The sequence below is a fragment of the Temnothorax curvispinosus genome, unplaced genomic scaffold (genome assembly GCF_003070985.1).
Source record: "Temnothorax curvispinosus isolate PA1 unplaced genomic scaffold, ASM307098v1 QBEX01006746.1, whole genome shotgun sequence".
NCBI lineage: Eukaryota > Metazoa > Arthropoda > Insecta > Hymenoptera > Formicidae > Temnothorax > Temnothorax curvispinosus.
In genome coordinates this window covers 14,532-41,123 of record NW_020216526.1, presented here as the reverse complement: position 1 = coordinate 41,123, position 26,592 = coordinate 14,532, and the positions used below count along the sequence as shown (strand labels likewise).

At 36.8% G+C, this 26,592-nt stretch overlaps 1 protein-coding gene across 1 annotated transcript in view; it reads left to right on the top strand.

Moving 5' to 3' along the window:
- The window catches only part of LOC112456335, a 52,370-nt gene extending 29,667 nt beyond the window's left edge, over positions 1-22,703 (top strand). Inside the window, exon 8 of the mRNA XM_025018798.1 lies at positions 21,289-22,703. Coding sequence (XP_024874566.1) covers positions 21,289-22,385 — 1,097 coding nt within the window. The 3' untranslated portion in view covers positions 22,386-22,703. The remainder of the gene's footprint in view (positions 1-21,288) is intronic.
- The last annotated feature ends 3,889 nt before the right edge of the window (positions 22,704-26,592 follow it).

Sequence of the window (26,592 nt, the reverse complement as noted above, 5' to 3'; positions counted from 1 at the left end):
TTACAAGATATTTCATATTTTATATTAAAAATATCTTGACAAAATTTAAAATATCTCAGGAAATTTTTAATAAAAGAGAGATTTTAATAAAAGAGTTATAGTGCTTTGAAAATGTCTCGACAATAGTTATAAAAATATGCAATAAAAAAATGGGGGGTTTGTAAGAGTTTTAGTTATATTTTTAAATCTGCCGCTCGTACTGGTGCTATTCCGCGATATTCAGTGTAATCGACGAGACATCTGTGGATGATACAGAGAGTTAAGAAGAAGACAAGCATGACGAACGAAGCTGGGAGGACAGAAGCAAGCGAGCGATTAAAGCAAGACGTTGTAAAAATGAGTTATAAGAGCGAAAGCAAAAAAAGCATTATTAAAAGGCTCTAACAAATTTCAGAAGTGGGATAAAAGTTCAGATCCTGTAAGTTCGGACCTCGTGAATTACGTGCCTAGAACCGGTCCACGAGTTTATGTATTACGTGACGATTCGAGGTTAAGGCGACAATCTTCTAGAAAGTAACGATATCCGACATCGAGAAGTGATTATGGCGGACAACGAAACAAAGAAGAGTCCGCAGGATTTTACGATTGGTATTCTGAAGCAGAAATTTAAGCAGTTAGGCTTGAGTACGAGCGGAAATAAACCTGAGTTGATAGGCAGAATAATGAAGGCAGATCAAGAAGGAACGTGGATGAACGAAGACAATGAAATGGCGAGCACGTCGCAGAATAATCAGGAATTAGCGACGATATCTCCGACGTCCCAGGTAACCGAAAATGTGGAGAAAGGTCAGTACTATCGGTCGAAACGGGAAGACTCGATTATGCTCAGGAACTCGAATTTATGCGACTTGAAAAACTATTGAGGGAACGAGCATTAGATCTTATGAGGCGTGAAAATGAGCTTTTGAGAAACGCGTCTCTCCGTTTACATGATTCTGAACGCGTAGCTAAATCGCAAATCAATATTAAAGCAATTGGCGAGCTGCTAGGCGAATTTATAGGTATTGATTCCAACTTCGAGCAATGGGCAAGGCAGCTACGTTTTCTGTGTGAGACTTACGAACTCGATGATAATACCGCAAAGATTTTACTCTGATCTCGACTTAAAGGCAAAGTGCAAAATAAATTGGCTGCACTCCAAACCTGAGTTGCTACAAATAATACTCGATGATTTTTTAAAAGAGATGAAAGCGATGTTCGATTGTCGACCAAATAAAATCGATTTGCGTAAACAATTTGAGGCACGCATGTGGCAGCTCAGCAAAAGTTTTCATGACTATTATCATGACAAAATTATTAAAGCGAATCGGATACCTATAGCAGCAGATGAGATTATGGATTATGTTATTGACGGCATTCCTGATCGTCAGTTGCAGAATCAATCACGGATGCAAAATTTCTTGTTTATGGCAGAGTTAATGCAGTCTTTTAAGAAAATCACCTTACGCACCGATACGAATGTCAGGCAGGGAGCAAAGATGACCACTGACAAAAGTCTTCAAGTCAAAGAGGGCGAACGAGGAAGTTCAACAACCATCCAATGTGGTATAACTGCAGCAAAACCGGCCACATAGCCGTCGATTGCAAGCAGCCCAAACGCGAACGGGGATCCTGCTTCAACTGCGGAGCAATAGGACATGCAGCGAAAGATTGCCCTAAGAAAGAGGAGAAAAAAGAAGTGGTCAATGTCGACAGCATTGCAGAGGAGACTGATTTTCAAAAGAATGTCGAATATCAGATAAGCTATGAAAGTAATAATTATATTTATTCCCTACGTACTTTGTTGGACACTGGAAGTCCTATTAGTTTTATAAAGGAACAGTTCGTCAAACACTTTAATATTCAAAGAGACAATCGCTTAGTTAATAAATTTTGTGGAATTAATTAATTGCAATTTATTGTTAAGGAATCTATAGTCGCTAATATTACGTTAAATGATCATACCAAAGAGAACGTTACGTTATTAGTTGTGCCTAACGATACGATGATATCATGCGTTGTTCTGGGTCGTGATGTTCTTAAGTTATTATAGTTAGTTTTATCTGACAGAAATGTAGAGGAAGAAAAAGAAACAGTTAATGCAATTATGAATATAGATGTCAAAACATCGACTACTAAAGACATAGATTCCTTAAAAATAAATCCTGATATACCTAATGAAATTAAGACAGAGTTGAGAAGATTATATATTACGCATTATGTAGAACCGTTACGACCAGAAATGCCTAAACCTAAAAGCGAACTTAAGTTAAGTCTAAATAATCCACAACCTTTCCATTTCCAGCCTAGATGCATGTCTTATACAGAGAAAGAACAATTACGTGTGTACACGACCCGTAAAGATCGTAGGCTATGGCGGTGAAGGAAACACTGATTTTAATTGTTGACGAAATAAAATATATTTAGAATATATCAGGATAATTTTCAATCGTATTCATAAACTATTATGGCAAAATTCAATCATCATATCAATCAAGAAACAATATATATTTCACATTGTAATAGTCCGTTCAATGACAGGAATATAAACATTGGTTGACTGTATGATCTCAATTTGAAACTTTAAATGTAAAATAATATTATATTACAAGATAATTATAACGAAAGAATTAATATGATATGATATACTTAAATGTATCTTTAAATTATTTAATCACTGAAAAGACTATTAGACATGACAAGAAACTGATATCATAATTTAGAATTAATCAAAATAATCTTATACATAAATTTTTATAAGTGAATAATGCGTTAAACAATAATCGTTATTAAACACATTAATTCACAACGATTCGTGAAAACGCAACAAAGATTTAAAGTATTTCACATGAATCAATATATTGTGTGTTACACCGTTGAATATAATTTCTGAATAAATGAACGTTGAACTTTATGGCGAATCTTGTTCAGAACAATTGAAGCAATATACATCTTATCTTAAACATTTGACGCATTAATTCGTATTGATTAAACAAATGAATTTTTTCGCAATATGTATCGAGAAATATGTGAAATTAATTATCACCCAAAATAGAATTAAACGTGTCGTAAGCTTACATAATTTACTTTACTTGGCCAAAATGAAATAGTAAGAATGAACAGTCAAAAAAATGGTTGCAACCCGTAAACAAATATCTTGAGTACTCAAGTAAAAAGAAAGATTATCGTTCTGGTCAATAAATGCTTCGCTGGAGCGCGGAAGCCTTCCTTATGTCCTTTACTGAACGGTAAATCTCTCGAGATTTCTGGAATCAATGATCGTAACCGATACTGTTTATGAGGATCAATGATTCTTACTCAGAAATCTAAGAGTTACCTGTATTCCGATGTCTACCGTATTTGAATGCACTTCCAGAAAAGATCCGAACAGACTATGTCCATAATAGTCGCTCCCTTGGTCTCTCCAGAATGTGTCGTCATCATCAAGAAACGGAGTAATGGCGTTGATCTCTCATCCGTCTGAGAATGATATCGAGCCCTGATCCTGCCGTGTGCCAATTACAGTCCCTCAGATCCTCTCGTACTTCTCATTACAGTCCCTCGGATCCTCTCGTACTTCTCATTCAGTTACATAAAGTATCACACTCGTCGTTTACAATGACTCGGATTCAATATAATAACGAATTCAGATTACACGGCAGAAGGTCAGAAAAATGTCTTCACTGATAGACAAACAAGAAACGAATAACGCCGGTTGCCCAGGCCGCAAGCTTGTGCATGCACGCGCGCTTTCTTCTTCACGCGGCAATTACGTGAATTGAATATCGATACGTCGCGCCTCTAGCGCTTTACGCTATACAATTTTTCTAGGGAACTAGATTCGCCAACTGAAGTGAGTTTACAAAATCGCTAGTACTTTCTATGAAATATCATAGATGGCAATATTCACCCTTCTCTCCTCAATATCTTATCGCGTTTTCAAACAACGTGTAATGTTAGACGATTTGAGGGCTAAAAATGTAATCCGATCCAGCAAATCCGAATTCGCTTCTCCAATTATCTTGGTGAAAAAGAAAATTGGCGAGCCTCGTATGTGCGTTGACTATCGTTTTCTAAATAAGATTTTAGCCAGGGATAATCATCCTTTACCACTCATCAAAGATCAGCTTATGCTCCTAAATAACAAGAAATATTTTAGCCGGCTAGATTTAAGAAACGGATTTTTCCATATTACTATGTCGCCCGAATCAATTAAATATATCGCTATTGTTACTGCACTAGGATATTTCGAATATTTAAAAATGCCTTCTGGATTGAAGATCGGGCCGCCCAGATTTCAACGATTTATTTACGAAATATTCAAAGAATTAATAGACTCTGGAGATGTAGTGATATACCTAGATGATATCTTGATAATGTCAGAGACGTCGGAGCGTCACTTAGCAATCTTGAAACGAGTTTTTCAATTATTAGTGCGTAATAAATTGGAAAACTAAGATTAGACAAATCTGAATTTCTTGCCACTAAAATAGACTATTTAGGATATACCGTCTCTAGAGAATAAATACAGCCCACCATGAGTGGCATATCAGCAACTGAAGACTATCTCATACCCCGAAACACAAAAGACGTGCATAGGTTTCTCGGATTAAGTTCTTATTTTCGGAAGTTTATTGAAGGATTCACAGTCACTGCTAAACCTCTATGATCTACTTAGGGCTAATACTTCCTTTAGATTCGGTAATAAGGAATTAGAAGCTTTTGAAGCTATAAAATCTAAACTCATCTCATCTCCGTTATTAGCAATATACAATTCTATAGACATCACTAAACTACATTGTGACGCGAGTTCCTTAGGATTCGGTGCAATTCTTGTGCAACGTAAATCAGATTTAAAGTTCCATCCAGTATTCTACTTCTTTAAACAAACTTCCGAGGTGAAAAGTCGCTATCGGGGGTCGGGGGGATCACGTGATCGCACGCGGAGGAAAGTCAGGAATTTCTCGCTCGCGTGTGAATCAGGTAAAAATCAGAAAATAACAGCAGTGGGCCTCCACAGAAAGATCAGGAATTGGAGAGAAAGTACTGCAGAACGATGGGAAATAAAGGCAGCAGAATTGGAAGGGAAAGGAAGGAGAAAAGAGGCAAGGAAGTTTCCAACAAAATTCCAGGTTAGATTGCAACGTGGTCAAAAGGTGACGGCGGAAACAGGTAGGAAGAAGAGAGGGAAGCCAGGAGGTGAGTCAAGCGACACCTGAGGCTAGATAACTGGCCGATAAGGTAGGAATATTATAAAGTAACCGAAAGTAAAAGAGGGTCGATAATTCAAAAAGTGATAAATGAATACAGGAAACGGACAGGAAGAAAAGAAGGCGGCTTAATCGGCGAAGAAGAAACAGAAAGAGAAGAGAAAAGGAACAATTGTTGAATTTTTAAGAGAGAGATCTGGAAGCGTCGGGATATCAAAGATATCAATAAGCACAAGGAAAAGAGAAGAAGAGGAAAGAGCAGAAGCGGAGAGAGAATTACTAGGAAAGTTTGAAAAAGCGAGGAAATTATACAGATCTCCAGTCAAGAAGAAAGATACAGGATTCTGCTCAGAGGAAGACAAAGAAATAGGGGAAGAAATAAAGGTGCTGACGGAAATTATAAGAGAGATAAAAGAGGAACTCAAAAGAACGCGGGAGGAGCTAAAAGATCTGAAAGAACAGTGGAAAAGAAAGGAAGACGACTGGAAAGAAAAGATAAAGGCGGTGGAGAACAAGATTGAGAATATAGTCACGGGAGGAGATGGGAGCCCTACAGGAGAAAATAAGGAAACTAGAATTGCAGGAAGAAATAAGAGAGAGAAAGGAAAAGAGGAACAATATTGTGATAAAAGGATGGGAGGTCACACAGAGAGACTCACTGGAAAAGGCGGTGGAGGAAATGTTGAAGGAGCTTTACGCTGATGTAACAGTAGTAGAAGCTTTCTGGACAAGAAGAGGAACAAATATGGTTACAGCAAAGCTGAAGGATAAAGAACAAAAAAGGATAGTTGTGATTAAGAAGAACAACTTAAAAAGGAAAAACATAATTATTGACAACGATCTAACCTGAAAAAAAAGGCAGATACAGTGGGAAATTCGTCTGATAGCAGAAACAGAGTTTGGAAAAGAGTTTGGCATATACAGACGACATAATACTAGTTGCGAAAGATGCGAACGAAATGAAAGAAATGCTGAGGAGCTTTGCGAAATTTTTAGAAAAAAGTACTTAATCTTAAGTGTGGAAAAGTAAAAAATGATGATATTTAGAAAGACAGGAGAAAGGAAAAAAAGGAGAATTGGCTCTGGAATGGTAGGGAAATAGAAGAAGTAAATCAGTTTAAATATTTAGGTTACACGTTACAAAGGAATAATAGACTAGATAGATACATAAAAGAAACGGTTAGGAAGGCCATAAGTGCTATGAAACAGGTATGGGGTATAGGACAAAGAAAATTCGCGAAAGATTTCAGGAGAAGGATATGGATGTTTAATCACCTAGTAAAGAGCATTTTAATGTACGGAGCGGAAATATGGAAGTGGAATGAATATGCGGTAGTAGAAAGATGTCAGGATAAATATATAAAATGATCGTTAGGTTTAGATTGGAATACACCGACCCAGGTAGCAAGGTGACGTTAATAATATGACGTCAATAATTTGTCATTTTTTGGGTAAGTACGTCATTTTACCAACTTAAGACGTATAAATGTCGTGACTTTTTTGACGAAATAATAACTATAATCGTAAAATGACCTCATTATAACGTACCATTGATGTCATTTGTATAACCATAAAAATACTTTGACAATTTAACCAAACTATAACGTCCAAGTAACGTTAGATTAGTGCCTATTTAATGACGTTAGTTATTTATCCATTGTACAACGTATCTGAGACGTCAGAATTTCGACCAATAAAAGACGTTAGTTAAATCACTTTAATACGACGTACCTGAGACATCAGACTTTAGACTAATAAAAGATAAATTCAATTTTTTTATTGCTCGATTACCTGGCTAAATTTATACATAAGTGCACAACGTTTCGGCTCACGGTTAGAGCCCTTATCAAGTGCCGTCTGAAATATATGAACATCGCGATATAACACATAAAAAATATAAATTAGAAATTAGTCATAAAAACAGAGAGCATTACTTAATCATCAAAAAGACTCGTCATATGTTAATCAAGACCTCCTTGCGTTCATGGGAATGTCCCAGCATGGTCACAAAGCACAAACTACGGGAAATTACTCATATAAAACCAATATACAAAGAGAGAAATGCGACAATCAATTCTTACGTGTCTTAAATATTAAAATTCCACCACCAAGCATCTTAAGTAATCTTATCTTGAGACTCTTCGATATGCAATGTTATGTGAGTGGAAATACTCAGGAGACTGAACGCTAACGAGAAAAAGAATCAAGTAAAAAGGTTGCCAAGAGAAATAACAAATATAAACAATTAAACTGACGAGATGACGCCGTCGTATACTGCGTTTAGATTATCTGTATCTCTCTGAAGATTAATAATGTTGTTGTGTTTCTTTATAAAAAACATTTCAGCTATCTCTCTCTTTTTCGTATTACACTCCTTGTGTAAAATCTTAGGTTCAGACCACTTGAAATTATGGTTATTGTGTAATTTATGTTTGCCCACAACAGAGTGATTACTGAAATGCTTCTTGATGTCATTGCAATGCTCCTTAATTCTAGTCTCGAGATGTCTCTTACTTTGCTCTATGTAAGAAGCCTCGCAGCTTCCACATTCAATCTGATAAACAATATTGGTTTCTTTGTTTTTTGTCAATCTATCCTTACCCCTTTTGATAACTGTGTTCAGCTTCTTCGGTATCGTGTATAATACTTCAAGTCCGACATTTTTTAAGGTACGACATATGCCCTCGCTTAAGCCCTTAATATACGGGATCACTATATGATTACGCGTGTCGAAGGAAACATCTGAGAAATCATTGCCACTATCTTTTCTGTTCTTCAATTGTAATAGTCTATTGTGTATACGCTTATTCACTAACTTGGTCGGAAAACAATTATTTATAAGAATGTCTTTAACAATTTTGACATTTGCATGATGAAACCGATCATGAGATAACAAAACAGCACGGTCAACCAAGTTAGTTATAGTATTAATTTTATATATGTGTGGGTGATTGGAGAAGTAATTTATATATCGTCCCAAAAAGGTCGGTTTTCTGTACCAGTTCGTAATTAGCCTCTCACCATCTCTTATGACTAATGTATCAAAAAACGGTATTGAGTTATCAACCTCGGTTTCGAAGGTGAACTGTAAACGGGGGTGGTAGTTATTAAAGATGTCAAGCATCTAGCTAATAAAAGATGTTAGTTAACTTACGTTAACATGACGTACCTGAGACGTCAGACTTTAGACTAATAAAAGATGTTAGTTGACTGACTTTAACACGACGTATCTGGTTCGTCAGTTTGTAGACCAGTGCCCAACCCAAGTAGCAAAGTGACGTCAGAAGATGACATTGACATAATGACGTCTATTTTTAGTCATTTTTGGTCTATGACGTCGGCGACTAATAATGGACGTTTATAAGACGATGATAACTATTTCATGCAGTGCTATAGCTATCAAGAAGATATCATTACAAGATTTTTGAACACTTTAAAGATATACTTGTTATAGACAAGTACAGTTACTAAAGAAGCATCAGGGTCAGAAGATCGTCACTGTTCACTGGATCATCGAAGTCAAGCAACACGGGCGCGGTACTGTACTAGGATGGGTGACCGCCTTGAGAGAGCGGGGCTATACGCACATGATATGTAAAGAAACAGTTAAAAAAGTGGTTTTTTTCATAGATAAAGAAAAAGAACGTTTTTTTATAAACGTTTGTTATAAGTGGACATTTTAACATTTTAATTTCATAAAAAACAATGTAGATTAAAGAGTTGTCGTCTATTTGATGACATTTTATGGTCAGTCTTGTGACTGCCGTTCCAAGATGACGTCCAAATGTTCAAAATCTGACGTACTTTTATTTCGTCCCGGTGACGTCATTAATTGCGTATTAGTGACGTCAATATATGACGTCACGGAGATGAGACAAAAGTACGTCATTTTTACGGTACTTTGACGTCATTTCATAACGTCGCAATCGTCAGAACATGACCAAAAAATGACGTTAAATAGATGTCATCTTGCTACCTAGGGGATATATAGTTAGGTAAGAAACAAAAACGAAGATACCGCGAATGGAGACAGGGAAAAGAGCGGTAAAATTTGAGGAAAAGATCAGGGAAACCACATCTAACAGAATACTTAAAGAATGTGTGATTGAAATAGAAAGACCAGGCAAAATAAGACCAGATGGGAGATAGACAGAGAAATGTACTTTTGTAGGAACGGTACGTCTGAAGAGGAAATAAAAAGAATAAGAGAAGGAGGAGAAGATGTTACAGTTAGGTTAATCGAAAGAGATATAGAAATTCAGAAACAGATACAATTTAATAGAATACAAGAGTCTAGATTTGGGAAAATATATAAAGAACTTTATTCGATAGAGATACCAGAGTATTTAAGGAAACCAGGAAAGAAGGACCAACAGAAAATTATAGCAAGGTTTAGATACGGGAACAAAGAGCTGAGTAGTAATTCTTGGCGAGATCACGAAGAAAGACTTTGTAGAATATATCAAAAGGAAGTTGAGACAATAGAGCATCTATCAAAGAGATGTAAGGAAGAGATAAGAAGTAACATGAGCATGGCGCAATTACTGACGGGGAAGGGAGAAGGAATTAGCTGGATGAAAAAGATTATTAAAATAAGAACAGATAATAGAACCAAAAACAAAAGAGCGTTTTAGAGCAAAAACCATATTAAGGGGGAATATACACCTAGAAACGAAAAAAAAGGTAATTTTCGGGAATTTTTTTCAGGGGAACTATTGAAATTGTCGGGTCGGGGTTTTTTGTAGTTAAAAATACACACTTTCAAGAATGATTTAAATTTTTTTTATTAAAAAATGTTGCAAATTTACGGAGTACTGGAGTCGTCTACGGAGTGCCGTAAAAAAAGACAGTACCTAGCGGCGCTTCGTCAAAAATTATCTAAAACAAAAAAATCGAACAGGAAATGAAAATAGATACTATTATCTTTGGCGTGTCGTAGCCGATTTTAAAAATATTGATTTTTTACAAAATGGCGGGCGCTTGAACTCAACGTAGCGATCTTGAAATGCGCGTATTTTAAGAGTTTATTTTTTGAATTTGTACACTATACGAATTATATCCGCGATACGATATATTTTTATTTTTCTCAACATTTTTTTCTTGAGTTGCATCAATTAAGGGGTTCTTTGAAAATTATGGAGGTGAGCTAATCGAAACTACATACATCACTTTGAAAACTCATAAATAGCTCCTAATTCTGCCGCAAAGATTGATTTAATATTTCTATTTTTACGTCAATATTTTTATTTTAACGTTGCCTCAACTCTCCCCTCCACAAAAAATATTAAATTCCTGCCTAGTGTGAGAAATTTTTAATTTGCAGGATATTAAATCTCATAAATAGCTTGTAATTTTGCGTTACTTGTTTTTTAATTTCTGCAAAATGGAGGTGGTGCCATCTCAACAGAGGTCTTGATAAAAATGTGCCCAATCTTGGCATATCGAGTTACTATCAGTACCATCACTTTTTAACAAAGGAACACAAGTAGTAGTAGTAGTAGTATAGTTTATTTCCAATTCCAGAGAATTACAGAAATGGCGTTTTGTAAGGACGTACCCAACCCCAAAGGAACACAAGTATTTTTCACTGACTGTAATAACTTTCAGAAAGATAAAATATAGACATAAAAAATATAGAGACATAAAACATATTTTTTAGCTACCCACACAGCAAAATATATCTGAGATATAGCCAAATATCTTTGTGCTTACAATTTTAAGTCAAATCTGAGATATCTTATTTTCAGATATTCACAGAATATCTGCAGGACATCATTACTCGATATCACATTATATCTTTGAAAAAGATATCTCTGTATCATTTGCATTCAAATATATGGCCGATTCACAGTTACTCTTATATTTTATAAAAATCAACTCAAGTTTATTCGTAGTCAATAAAAGAATCCGAGAAGACTTGGACGCCGTACCGATTCGTCCCGACGAAAGCCACATGCCGCGAGGGGACTCGTCTGCAAATTTAAGCCATTTCTTTGTCTTTTGATGTAAATTATTTCTGATATTAAATGCTTGTTTAAAAATTGTTCTTGGTCTAGGATTTCTATATCCTTTCAATTAAAATTATGATTGCATTCCAATCTGTGATCAGTTAGCACAGAATGACCACTGCCATTCCTTCTTATATGAGAATCATGTTCTTTAACTCTCGTTTGCAGTTGTCAACCCGTCTGACCAACATAAGATGCCTGACAGTCTTTCCTACGCGAAAAATTAGGGAGAGTATCTTTATGTACTCTGATGCAGCTGTTTAATTTATTTAAACTGACATACGAGAGCCTTACTTTCAGATCTTTCGTTATGTTTTTAAAATTACACAGCTGTTTTGCTCGACCTTTACCTCTCCTCCTCCATGAGCCGCGATAACATTGTAAGAATAGATGTGTCACTGTCCGTCTAAACATCCTCCGAGACACATCTATCTCACCGCTCATCATACGTTTGTGCAATTGATTGACTAGCACTGCGAGCTGACTTTAATGATTGACATCATTTTTTGTAAGTTACGTTACGGTTCTATTTTTATTTTTATTTTTTTGACTCTTTATACGCATTTCTTTGAGGGTAGATGTCACTCCGAATGTCCATAGGTATCTTTAACGAGTCACAATGACAAGGGACATGACACTAGTTCGAATTTTCTGGCGCTCTAGCCAGGAAACTACACACGACGATGTTTGGGAATGCTTTGGAGTGCATATTTGCCCAAACAATTAACGATATTAGTATGACTTGATGTTTGCGGTGTAGAAGGTTTTGTACAGTCATGTATTTATGTAAATTTTACTGTCAGACAATGCGCTGAGGAGGACCCCAAAAAGTGTCGAAACGTTCGTAATTTTTTACCACATGTATTATTTCTAGCACAGGCACACGAAAAAAAAGGTCTTGTCCACCAGACGAGACAAACATTTCTATACGTTTTTGGGGTGGCTGAATCCGAATCCAGGGTCGGTTTGACTCGGTCAAATCGCATTTTGTTCCTAACCTCAAAAAAGTGATTGAAACAACCGAAAACTGACTCCGATATGTCGGAGAAATGCGGAAATGCGATCTGACCGAGTCAAACCGACTCCGGATTCGGATTCAGCGACCCCAAAAACGTATAGAAATGTTTGTCTCGTCTAATGGACAAGACTTTTTTCGTGTGCCTGTGTAATTTGAGCGGTAAAACGTTCACGCTTGGCTATATTACAATAGCTCGTAATCAGGTTGAACATATTTTTTATAAATACTTAATCGCACGTTAGGAAAATCCTCTCTAGGAAAAAATAAGTTATTTTCTTTCTGAGCAAATACATCTAACTCTCTTTTTACATGACAAATACCGTGTAAGAAAAAATCGCGTTACTTGGAGAAAACTGCATAAAAAAAGAATGGCTATTTGGAAAAGTTTTCTATTTATATGATTTTTTCACTTAGTATGCATGTACCGTGTAAAAAGTGCTTGTATTAAGCCAACTTTGTGACAAAGGAACTTTTTGTAATACATATTGAGAAAATGGATTATGTTTTATTTGTTCAGGGTCTGCTGACAACATATGAAAACTTTAAGTGAAAAAATACGTATATGTGTAAGATATTATGTAATTAAAACACTTATCTATATACTTATTATGACTTATCCGCCTATATAGTTTTTTAGTCTATTACTCGTTTTTTCAACATGATAATATGGAGGGACATGTCTGATTAAAAAATTTTCATTAAGGAGAGGGGGAAACCACTATGACGGTCGGAAAAATTTTATTTTTGTGAATTTTTTTTGTGAGAAATAATAAAGGACCCCCGCACCATTCTTAGGAGAAAATGTCTTTCTGCAGATTTGGCTAATTTTTGGATATGTTGTGGTTCTCGTCATTCTGAACAAATGTCTCAATGGGCACAACTTGATCCTATGAGTCGTTTCCGCGCTATAAGCCTTTGAAGGTCCAGATTTGACCTTAGGCTTTTTAGGTATAGGCTTTTTGACTCGATATATGTGACCCTCGGTCTAATGCGTGTGTGCGTGCGTGCGTGTGTGCGTGGGTGGGTTGGTTGGTTGGTTTTTGGGTGTGTGTGTGTGTCACAGCAGAGATAAGGACCCCACGGTTCGTCACTCCCGTAGAATTTTTTTACTCCAAACCCTCTCTGCTGTGTGTGTGTAGAAAGGGGTGTTGATCAATAACATTATTACTCATCAATGAGTATTAGATTGTTTGGATTTTACTGTAGTGGTCTCTGACCAGCATCTAATACGGAATGAAGTAAAGATGCGTCAGGGTACCGTGTATTTGGTTCGTGTTTTCCGTAGCCCAGAAACCAGATTACGCTTGCTACGTGTGCACAGGATCTAACAGTTCTTGCTCCGGATTGGCAAGTACAGTAATATCCAAGAATATCGTCTCTATCAATATCATAGTTTTCAAGAGAGTTGTACGCTATCCATAATTGATGTGTTGTCGCATTCCAGAAACTGTCTCACTCTCAAAAAGCCACGTACATTAATGAGCATATCTACATGGAATTCTTTGTCTTCTTGCTGAAGCCTATTTTGGATATATCCAGCTGAAAGTTGTACCTGATATATTCCGACGGTCAAGTCTCTAAGATAATCTATGTCAAGGCGCAGAAAATCGTAAATCTGGTTGTGGTGCAAGTGAATCCATTTTGCATTTCTCGTATAAAGATTTTCCACTTCTACTCGAACCTGCACAACGTTTGGCTCCTGGAATTTTTTTAATAATTGTTGGGCTAGTTGGACATTAGCACCTTCCATGTGTATTAATGGGTGATATCTATTTATGATTGCTCCTGCTATGCGGAAGAAATTACCGAGATTCGTGATATGCGGCATAACGGTTTGTACGAAGAACTTGAAGATACTTTTTATATGGCCGTTTCTAGCTTCAATTATCCACCTAGTTTTGGTAACTAAACGTGATTTGTTTGCTTGTTCAGTAAAAAATTGACGTTGTCCAGGCTCGAGAATAGATGGCATTTTCACGTGAATTTCCAACGTTTTGACCATAGGTGTAGCATCTCGGTATCCGCGATCAACTACAAGAATGTCTCCATCTTGAAACCATGCTCTCATTGCATCACCATCTCTGGCATACTCATTTTGGAGCATTTCCGCATCATTATTTCTTGAATCTGAAAAATATGGTCCTTGAATTGTGAGTATGTAGCCATCCGGAGCCAGAATAAAAGCAGGTTTAACTAAATGGCGACTTTTATGATGACAATAAGATTGTCTCAAGATACGGAAATTACTGCTTGTTTGAAATCTGCGCTCGTTTCGGTATTTTAGAAGAGAGTATACTGTCATCTGTTGCATGTAGTGCGGTAGTATGTGATTCCGTGAACACACTCAAGGTGGCAGGCCTTGCTTAGCTAGTAACTGTTGTCTTCGCGCTTACCGCGCACACCGTACTGCGCAACCGTTTCTAATCCACGCGTTTACTGCGTGGAGGGGAGCGCTTGAGAAGGGAAAGGGCTCGCGGGCACGCTGCCCGGCCAACCGCCACTTTCCTGTTCATTCTTGTTCACGAGTTCACGATTGATCATCGCTGCATATTTAGTTCTGGCAATCGGCCTTTATAAGCTATATCTGTGGTAAAGGAAGGATAATTACTATAATTGTATTCGCACTTTTCTCTATCTGCATCGTTACGGAGAGGCTACTTGGAGTGAGACGTAATTACAAGGCATTATTGGACGTTTGGCGATTTATGAGGTTGACGAGCGGCGATCGCCATTACTATTCTCTATCCAGAGAATTGAATCATGCAGAGGATTACATTTAGCATGCTGCGAAATAACAGTGATCAGGTAACTCTTAGATTTCTGGGTCAAAACCAATGATCACCTGAATAGATGCTAGACATTTGTCTTGCTTACTTATTCGATCTTTGGTTCCAGAAATCTCGAGAACACTGCAGAAATCTTTAATCGTCTCTTGGAGACGTAATGGATTACACGATAGTCCCTTCAGGACTTTGACGCCAGTACTTTTCTTTCTCTAGTTGCAACCACAAATATAATTCAAAGAAATTAAAGTCTTTGTATTACATTTTTTATTGAATGGCCTTCGCAACATAGTTCCGCATGGCCAAGAGTTTATTACTACAACGAATTAATTTTATATGGACTGACCTTCCCAACATAGTTATGCGTAGCTACGCATTTATTGCAATTTTTTTTTATTGCAAATACTAATGAATATCTATATACTTTATTTCTTGTGACAAATGGATTAATGCGTGATAAAACAAGTTCTGTTCAATTAATTATCTTTACGATTAAAGAAATTATAGGCTATTTTTATATTTATTATCTTACTTATAAATTGATTTCCTTCTCTTGATTAATTATTAATCTTCACAGACTCTGACATTGAGTCAACTCATTATTTCATTAAAGTAAAGGAATCTACGCATTATTCAATATCAAATTTACTTTGTAAAATGGTTTATTGTGTCTTGCGCAATTTTGCATAATATCTAGATATAAGTATGAGATGTTTTCTTATGGTCCTTTTTTTGAAAAGGTACGAAGTTATAGTTTAATAAAAGCAGACACAACTTATCAGTTGAAAATTACTACAAATGTTATTCAATCAAAATTATCTATCTTAAGAATTAAGAAGATAAATCTCTTCAAATACAAGCTGATTTTCATGCAACAGTTGATATTTCTTTCATTAAAGCACTATAACTAATTATTCTGTTTTGTAATGAATTTATTCCTTTATTATGAACATTTGATTATGCTTTTAAACATATGCAGTATACTCGGATTTCTTGTTATCAAGAAATAAAATTGTACGAGATCTCTTTTCATTGTTTGCTAAAAAGTGTCTCCTTCTCCGCCATAGTTTTGATTAGAACCTATTCGGGTTTTATACACTGTTTTTATGTAAGCATAGGTGCTATCAAAGTAACCAATTACTCTGGGTTCATTGGGTTGTGAATTGTACAGGCCATTAGCAAAATTATTAACGTGTCTTTCAATGAATTCATCTCCCGTTATTGCTTGAAAACCAATATTTTGAGGTACAAATCGTTGCATAAGGGATCCTCTCACTGTTTGAATAGTTAAACTTACGGTTTGTCTGCTAGGATAATGAAAGATGACTTTCAAAAATTCATCACTCAGGCTCTGACGTAGTTTACAGATAAAAAATAGAAGATCTTTTTTTGACATACTTGTGTAACACCCCCTTCTTGCGGTGCTGGATCACAAAATGTATATACTCGCGGAACTAATCCTTTGATATGGGTGCTATCGATTTAAACTCTTTTTCAGTAAAACTATTTTCATCATTATATAAGCAACCGTTCTGACTAACTCTTTGAAATTCTTGCAGAATAATTTGTAACTGCTGTCCACGTATCACATACGGTCTGTTAACAAACTTCAATTCATCCAATAAGCATTGTAACAACAAGCCATTATCATCTAAGTGGATTCTGCAACATTTAGCTGTCTCAGGTATATAAATATTCCTTGTGACAAAAACATTTACTCAGCACTCAACTGATAATCTCTGTATATTAGCATATTGATTACAGGTCGTACAGGTATAATTAGAGGTTTGTGTCAATACGTTCAATCGCAAACAAGTTGGGTCACGCTCAATAGCTTCCATTTCATTGAAAATAGAACGATTGCAATTAGCGCAAACTCTAGTAAGATCCGTTATATCAAGTGGTAATCGATTTATTTGCATCGCGTCTGATAATGGCGATTTTTCGCTTATTCAAGTTATCATCGCCGTCAATTCGTCTCGATTGTGCTGGTCGCACTACAGCATCACACACGTAACACTGTAGCCTATTTCTATTTCTGAATGCCATGATTTTATGGACTTCAAAACATTTGATCAATTCAGAAACCGATTAATTTTTTTTACTATGAGTGACGGGAAGTTGGAGAACGGAATGAAGAAAAATCGATTTTTCTTTTTCAACTCTTAAGGGGATCCTATAGTGGCAGTAATTATCGACATTTTTTTATTTTAAGAAATCTTTGAAATGGCTTTACAGAATTGCAAAATTCTTTTACAGAATTAAAATACACAAGAATCTAGTCCGCGACTCACGATTTCATATCGGGAACAAAAAAAATTAAAAATTTTACTAATTTGGACACATACAGCTGTCATCTGACGACAATAACAAAAATACTGCAGTTTATATATATAAAATGACACCCAGGCGGACTAGGGACAACATGTAGAAACAATATTGTGTAAATAGAACTAAGATTCAACGCCTAGAAAAAAGATTTTCTCTAATAAAGTTTTATTAAGCAAAAGCACATTCAGGTTGATAGGATAAGCAGTATTGTGTGCAGCGAGAAATGGCGCAGCAATCGAACAAGGACAAATGCCTCTCGTTAGACAAGGACAGATATAGATATATAACATAGAAAACAGGATTAGAAATGTTGACATTACCGACGTCGAGGAAGTTCGGCCTCCACTATAGGATCCCCTTAACTGTATTGATGTCAATTATTGTCAAGAGCCGTATAAAGACAACGGATACGTGGTACAGTCCAGCATGTGGATTTCTAATGTATGTTAATTATAAAAGTGGACATATAATGTATATGTATAAGTTTAATATATATTAAACCATACCGGGGATCAGGCACCCAAATGGAAATACATCTGTGTACCACACCTCGAGTGTCTTATGACTGCGCCAGCTTTGACACGTCATAATGCGCTAAAAGATGGACCGTTGTTGACCATTCTGACCGCGCGGAATGGTTTGTCGTCCGTCTTGACTGCGCTAAATATTGTAATTGAGGTAGGATTTAGGAAATACGTCGCGCCGAATCCAATATTATTGTTTTACGCTGAGGATGACCAAAAAAAGGGTCGAAACGTCGGGTTATTTGTATTTAATGACATAATATACTTTTCATATACGTATTCTTATACTTGTTAAATTTATTGCGCATTAAGTACCGCGCTTGGCTCCCATGCCTCTCACATTTATCATTGACTTATTCAAGTGAGCCTATTACGTTATTATTAATATTGTTACGCTCGACGAATGTCCGCCTCATTTTCACACTCGCACTCGCGCGCGACGCGTACTCCGACACTCACACGAGGAAATCAAGCTCGTTAAAGAAAAGGAATCTTTATCAATGACTCGTTTGTACAAGGAGCTTAGGTAAACACGTCCGAACGTGACGGAAACCAGAGCGAAATCTGAACGTCATAATTATCAACAAGACAGCCGTCGCTAAGGACGAAAGACAACGTAGCGAGCGATTCACATGTCGCGCGGCACGGGCGTACTTCACGGGCGTAACACTACCCCCCCCCCTCTCTTAAGATTGTCGCTCCGACAATCCGGGAGGGTAGCTTTCCACGGTCCCAGCTTCTCTTCACTGCGAACCCCAGAGCACCGGACGGTTAACTTGTCCTCCCCGGGCTGCTGCCCTGGGTTACTGGACCCCGTCCCTCTTGGTCCCTGGTGGTTTCACCTCCGATCCTCGACCGTTCCTCTTCCGGAGAGAGCTGGCCAGGCTCATCCCCTCCGTAGGTTCGAGATGACCTCAAGAAGCTCCGCTCTTTCCCGAAGTAACTTCCGTAACTCCCTCGCCGCCTCTTCATGTCGCCGTTCTTTTATATCTACAGTCAAGGGGGGGGGGAACTTGTGTGGACCCTACGCCTTTTCAGGCTCCCCGAGTCCCTGCCTTAGCATTTGCTCAAAGTCTCACGGGAAAAACCACGACTCAAAAAACCGTGAGCAAGGCAGTCTTCTGTCAATGGAAAACCCCTCCGAAGAAGTCTTCGGCCATTGTCTCCACAAGAACCGTCGACCTCACCGGATTCCCTTTTTCTGCAAAAACCAAATAGAACGCACAGAAACAAAAGAACATTTAAATGATAAAATAAAATTATATATCGATAATCCTCGCGAAACTCACCCCGCAGAGTTTGACTAAGTCGCGTTACCCCCCTGGTCAGAACACTCGGACCGGAAATGTCCGGTCTTCCCGCACGTCCAGCACTCCCCGCGATTGGCGCTAAATTTTCCGCCTCGCCCGTTCCCTTTCTGAGAATTATTCATACATATAAATATATATGTATATTTATACGTAAAAAATATGTACAACATTTTTTAGGCGCTTTAAAAAGTGAATTAAGTAAAACAATTAAAGGGTACAGAAGTTCTGTTAATAATAAGGTTGTAGCATGCATGAATGTTATAAAAAATGAAGATTGTAGAGTTTTACTTAGTGCACAAATATATTTTTCTATCAAGGAAGATACGATTTTATATGTTACCCAGATAAATGATAGTATTTGTAATATTACTTTGAAAAATATGCTTCCTCAAAAAAACGAGTTCTACGAACAAAAAGTGTGTATTACAGTAGAAGATACAGTTTTATTATGCAGTAATACTCAAACCCAAAAAAGCTGTAAGTGGTTCCACGAAAGAAAGAAAAGGATCACTGCCAGTACTGCATATTCTTTCTTAACTTATATAAACAATAAAAATCCAGATTGGGATACTAAAATAAAAAAAACATTTGGACAATAAATTTGAAGGTAATGCAAGTACAAGATATGGTAACATTATGTTTACATTTACCAGACTGGCCTGTTTGCAGGAACATATGCAAGATATATTTATTCTATTAGCTATATTAATAACTAAATTAATTTTGTGTGATGAACCAAACAAATCCGAGTTTTTTAAGCACAAAGACATTATTTTTATTTCCTCTATTTTTTTGGAAATTATTCCAACATACATAAGGTGGCCTTCAGTACATTCTCCCCTTCAACATACGCTCTCAAACTACCTCCAACATAATCAATTAAGTTACTAATGTTTATTAAAAAATTCATTTTACAACTCGCACCCGATCTTTGAATCGCATCGATACACGACTTGGAAGGTTCTGTTTGGGGCCGCTAGGGACGCGCAACAGTCGTTACCCATGACGAATTACAGCACATAAGAAATTACATATATTATATATTACTAAATTGTAGTATTCTTTTCTTTTAATTCCTTCGCTGCTTCAGCTACTTGGTCCGTCTTAATACAGAGACCGTCAGAAAAAGAGAACAAAAAATACATTACATACACTTTATTGTATAATTCTTTCATTGACCTGTATCTCAGCTACTCGATCCAAATAAAAAAAAAGGCAATGAAAATGTAACAAACAATTTTCGTACAATAATGTAGAACAGAAAATACTTAAAATATAAGCAAGGAATATGTTAAACATAATATTAAGCTCTACTACTTTTCCAAGTTTTTTATTCGCATACCTTGATTACTCATCTTTGAAGCATGTAAGAACTTAAAAAAAAAAAAATAAAAAAATAATTAGTTATTAGAAATGTCCGAGGAATATGTGATGGTAGACACAATAATGGATGTAATAGTGCAGTATTATTAAATACTTTAACCTAGATGACAAGAAAATTTGACTTATGCCAGTCAATTATAATCTTTACTTTTTGTCTTACAAAGTGAGCGTGAGATACGTATAATATAATCGTACAATGACCATAATGCATGTTACAATTAAGAGAGAGCGGATCCTGAGACACTAGCCACTCGCGCATACTTTAACTGCGCCATCTGAGCTGTTGTTGCCTTCCAATAAGTTAAATATCTTACTAATAGTATTTATGTCTTTACAAATACACATATAAACACGCGCACACACACGCACACGCACACACACACACACACACACACGCGCGCGCGCGCGGACATTTTGTAAAAATGTGATTTGTCGGCGTTCAGAACATTCTGAACACATTAGCAAAGAAAACTAAAAAACATTTTTTTTCTTTGATCTTTTCTACCCCTATTTCATATATAATTCTTTCTAAGATTTGGTTGATTAGAACTAGCTTTATGCGCAATCAAAGGTCCATACGCGAGGTTTATGAAAACAAAGCTTCCTCTATGAAGAAGCAAAATTATGATTTTTTTTTAGATTTTGCTATTTATTTTTATTATTTTGTTATATTATTAGTTCTCCAAATAAATGTGTTGATTTTAGAATATATTTATAATACAACTGTTTTTCTTATTTTTAGCATCATCGTCAAGTGCCAATAGCTCCATTATCAATCTCGGATCTCCTAAACCTGAAAAACGTCAAGCAAATTCTCCTTTACCACCGCCGCCTGAAACAACTGCAGAGGGATATGCATCTATTGATAAAAAAAATAAAAGTGATGATAGATCGAGATCTTCACTGTCGGCGGGTAAATCGCTTGAGGATATGTACGCGAAGGTGATGAAGAAGAAAAGGGAAATAGAGGATCAGCAGAACGATGCTCATCTAAGCTCTAACAACACTCTACATTCCGAAACAAATACTTATAGAAAACTTAGTCTTATAGAAATCAGCCGAGCGTCATGGTGCAGCCACGAATCTGTGGAAATACAGAAGAAGGAACCCGATCTCGTACATTATTCTACCACTATCAATTCTGTTGCAAGCAACTTTCATGCAGAAGGTAACAGTCGCACTTCTTTAAGATTGCCAAAAATTGATGCGATTGTTCCGTCGCGTTTAGAATTTGATCACGAATACGAAGCCGTTAGCAATAATCAAAGAAACTCTTTTGCGAGAGTAATCGCAAATTTATCCAATCCGAACTATGAGATGTTACGTCCGCAGTGTTCGCGGGAGAATGACTATCAACCTAATTCGATACCTGTGAAAAATAACACGGACGTATATTCAACACTATTTAAGCATAGACAAGTGAGTAACGCTAACAACGACGATCCCGGTTATGAGAAGGTGCGATTGCGACAGCAAGTTGAATTGGATCAGGACACGGATTCGGAGCCAAATTATGAAAGCATGCCGCATGATACGATCGAGCCGAATTATGCATCCGTTTGTCGTTCTGGTGACAGTGATACGGACCCAAATTACGAATCTGTGAATCACACCGATCCAAATTATGAAAGTGTAAAATACATGAGTGTCGCGCAGAATGAGGAACCGCCATATGAGCAAGTGAATAATTTCTTGTTAGATGCAAATGCAGATGGTTACGAGAAGGTAAAGAGTAAGAAGAAAACGAATATTGATTACGAAAAAATAAAACTACATAATTCCTTGGAACGAATTAGCAACGGAGGGGATACCGATGATGAGCAATACGTTCAAGTATAAGGCTTTTATTCTGTATTACGAGATATGCATATAATAATCGAACTGCTTAGTGTTTTTTTGCCGTAATCTCAAGTTTATTTAAAATTGAGGGAACAAATTCTATCATATACCTTGCAATGAGTGATTTATAAATAACGTCAAATGGCATTGATATAATAATGAGAATAAGACTGATGAAGACAGATAGTAAAAATAAGCTTATGAATGAAGAGCCCTGTATTACTTTATAAATTATTTTAAGGTATTACATACTTTTGTTGCACGCAAAAATGGCCTGTTTTCAGGAATTTTTTTCTCAGTAAATTACATAGTAATTAATGCAGAGTTTTTTATTTTATTCGTTATATATTTAAGTGTATGTACATAAAAAATAATTATTTCATAAAACTTAATTATAATTAAGTTTTATAAAAAATTTTAACTTATAGTAAGTTGCGCGCACCAGTGACACGCGTGCATGGTTCCAGTGTCTGCATGATTTTGCAGTATAGGTTAGTTTGTGTCAGTGCTAAGAGAAGTAATTTGGTGATATATGTATATAAACAGTACATATATAGGCGGAGAAGGGGCTTTGCACCTTCCCCTATAGCAGGGGTGGGAAGGGTGGACTTCAGTTCATATGGAAAGTTGAAAACCCGAATCGTACAATGCTGTCCAAAGAATCGTCCAGTCGAATTGAGGTCACCCCATCCCTGGCTTACAGGGCGAAACGAGATCTATTGTACGGTTCGGGTTTTCAACTTTCCATGCAAACCGAGATCCACCCCTACCTATCTCTGTTGCAGGGGGAGGGGCAAAGCCTCTTCCCCGCCTATATGTGTATTGTTTATACACACATCCCGGGAAAAAAAAATTAGATCTACCAAGATATGATCATATATGGTATTAGATCATACATGGATATGGTTTATCAGATCTGACCAGATTTGCAAATTGTTTCTGTCGGGCCAGATCTGAATAGATATAACTAGATTTGACCAAATATAATTTGATCTGCCGATATATAATTATTTACCGAATGTAGATCCAGATCTGCTCAGATATATTTAAAAATCATGAAGGGATGTAAAATTCTATAAAATTATATATATATATATATATATATAGGTTACCGACCGAGTAAGTATAAGGAGAAGCACGCATGTCATTTGCATAATTTCATTAGAAATATTCTGCCGTGATATCGCCTTAGGGCGACTTTGTTTTCAGACAGTTGCATGCGCAAAGTGCAATAGAGCAGAGAGAAAAGAAGGCAAGCAGAGCAGAGGAAGCAGGAGGAAGATTTTCGAATACCAGTTGCGGCGACAATTTGGAGGTTAGGAGAGGCCCGTAGAATGCAGAAGTGACATAGGAAATAAAAATCGGGTGTTTAGGGACACGACTGAACATCGCATCACTTTAACGTATAGAATTTTCAGTAGATCTGTTCAGTAGGTGATGTTCCACGTTATAAGCTTTAAGTAGCTTTCGTGTATCAGACTCCCGATTACGCGTGCACGTTCGTGGCTCGTGATCACGATCACGGATTTGCATGCCTGCACGGTCTCAAGTCTTCGCGCCTCTCGCACATAGGAAATAAGCAAGAAGACGGGGAGCACCGAAAGGCAGGAAAAGGAGCGGATACAGGAAAAGAAGGAGGAGAGAAAAGGGAGCAAAAATAGTGAGGAAATGTACCAGAAAGAAAATAAAGAAACGTTAAAAGGAGGTAAGAACACAGAGAATAGATACGCGAGGACAGCAGAACTGTCAGAAACAAGAAACAGAGCAGGAAGCCAAGGGTCGATTGCAGACAACAAAGAAAAGGAGAAGAGAGCAGGAGAGTGAAGAAATAAAAAAAGCCGAGAAAGAAATTATAGACAAGTTTGATAAGGAGAGAAGAGTAAGCAGATCACCACCAAACAAAGTAAAAAAAGAGGAAGAAGAAAAAGGAAAGCATGGAGACAGGAAAAATGCTGAAGGAAATACTGACAAAATTGGAGGATCAAGAGAAAGAAAGAAAGAAAGATAAGGAGGAACTGATGAAAGAGATACAAGACCTGAGAGAAGAATACAGAAAAAGCGAAATGATATGGGAAAAGCTGAAAACTGGTATAGAAAAAAGAGTAAAACAGCTGGAGGAGAGAATGGAGGAGGCGGAGAAAAGGAGAGAGGGAGAGAGGGAATACAATGAGCTGTTAAAGAAAATGAAGGAAATAGAAAGAAAAAACGAAGTAGAAGAAAGGAAAAAAAGAAGAAATAATATAATAATAAAAGGAGCGGAAATAGAAGACGGAGACAAGAGAAGAGAGAAGATTGGAAAGTTGCTAAATGAAATCACCAAAAAAGAGGTAGAAGTAGACGAGGTACAAATAATCGGCAGACGAGAGAACAAAATGACACTAGTAAGGATGAATAGGTGGGAGGACAAGAGAGAGGTAATGATAAACAGAAAGAAGATGGGGATAGAGAAAAAGATATACATAGATAATGACATGACAGTAACGGAGAGAAAAATTCAAGGACAATTATGGAGTATAGTGAAGGAGGAGAGGGAGAAAGGGAAAAGAGCAACATTAGGATACCAAAAAATATGGATAGACGGCCACGAAAAGAAATGGAATGAAAGCGAAAAAAAACTGAGAGATGGAAGAAGATTTCGAAGAGAACAAGAAGGAATGGAGACTGGAAGAAAATGAGAAAATGAAAAAATGAGAAAGAGACTGTACGAAGGAAAAGAGGAGGAAAGAGGAGAAGAACGAAAGGAAAGAAGAAACGGATAGCAGAAGGGCAAAGGGGAATGACAGTAGGCTTCTGGAACATAGCGGGATTAAAAGAGAAAAATGAAGGGTTTTGGAAGGTAGTGGAAGAGTGGGACATAATAACACTTCTAGAAACATGGGTGGAAGAAAAAGAGTGGAGCAAAGTAAAAAAAATAATGCCAGAGAGATATGTATGGAAATGCCAGCCAGCGACAAGAGAAAAGAAAAGAGGAAGAGCAAGAGGAGAGATAATTACCGGATTAAGAAAAGGGCTTGAAGTAGAAGGAAGAATAGAGAGAGAAGAGGAAGGAGTAGTGGAAAGAATTGTAAGAACAAAAGAGGGAGAATGGAAGATTATTAGTGTATACGTAAATAATGACATTGACAAAAAAAATAAGAGTAATAAAAGAATATACGAACGAAGGAGGCATAGGAGAGCGAATAATAATAGGAGGCGACTTTAATGCAAGAACAGGGGAAAAAGGAGGAATTATGGACATCTTTGGAGAAGAAAGAAAATCAAAAGACAAAGAAATAAACGCAGAAGGAAAAAAGCTGATAGAATTTCTGGAAGAAGAAAGACTAGGAATATTAAACGGAACTAAGGGAGATAAAGAAGGAGAGTTCACCTTTACCGGAGGGAGAGGAGAGACAGTAATAGACTATATAATAGGAAATCAGGAGCTATGGGAAAGAACAGAAGAGGTAAGAATTGGAGAGCAGATAGAATCGGACCACCAATATGTAGTACTAAAAATAGCGGAGGAAATAGAAAAAAGAAAAAGGGAGGAGAAGAAAGTGAAAAAAGTAATGAACTGGTCTAAAGAAGCCGTAGAAAGATATAGAGAGAAGATCGAAGAAAAAACCATAGATAGAGTGAACCCGGAGGAGCTTATGGAAGAAATAAAAAATGCAGTAACACGGGCGGTAAGCTGGAAAGAAATTAGAATAGACAATAAAGCGAAGAGAAAGAATAAATGGTGGGACGGACAGTATGCGGAACTAAGAAGAGAAGCAAAAGAGAGGCTAAGAAAGTGGAAAAAAGGGGAAGAAGAAAAAGCAGAATATATAAAGAAGAGAAAAGAATACAGGGAAATGATAAAAGAAAAAAAGGAGAAGGAAAAAGAACGAATTATAAAAGAAGCAAGGAACGCAAAAAATGAAAAAGAGGTATGGAGATTCATAAATAGAGAAAGGAAACATAGAAAGGAAGTGAATGAAGAAATAAGCGAGGAACAGTGGAACGAGCATTTTAAGAAGTTACTAGGAGGTGTAGGAACGAAGCAGGAGACGCCAAAGGAAAATCAAGAAACAGGAGATAGCTGTAAAGATCAGGAAGGAATAAGAAAAGAGGAAGTGGAAGAAGTAATAAAGGAGATGAAAAATAAAAAAGCAGCAGGAGCGGATGGAATATCAAACGAGGTATGGACAAACGGAGGAAGCAGATTAAAGGAAGCAATATGGAAGAT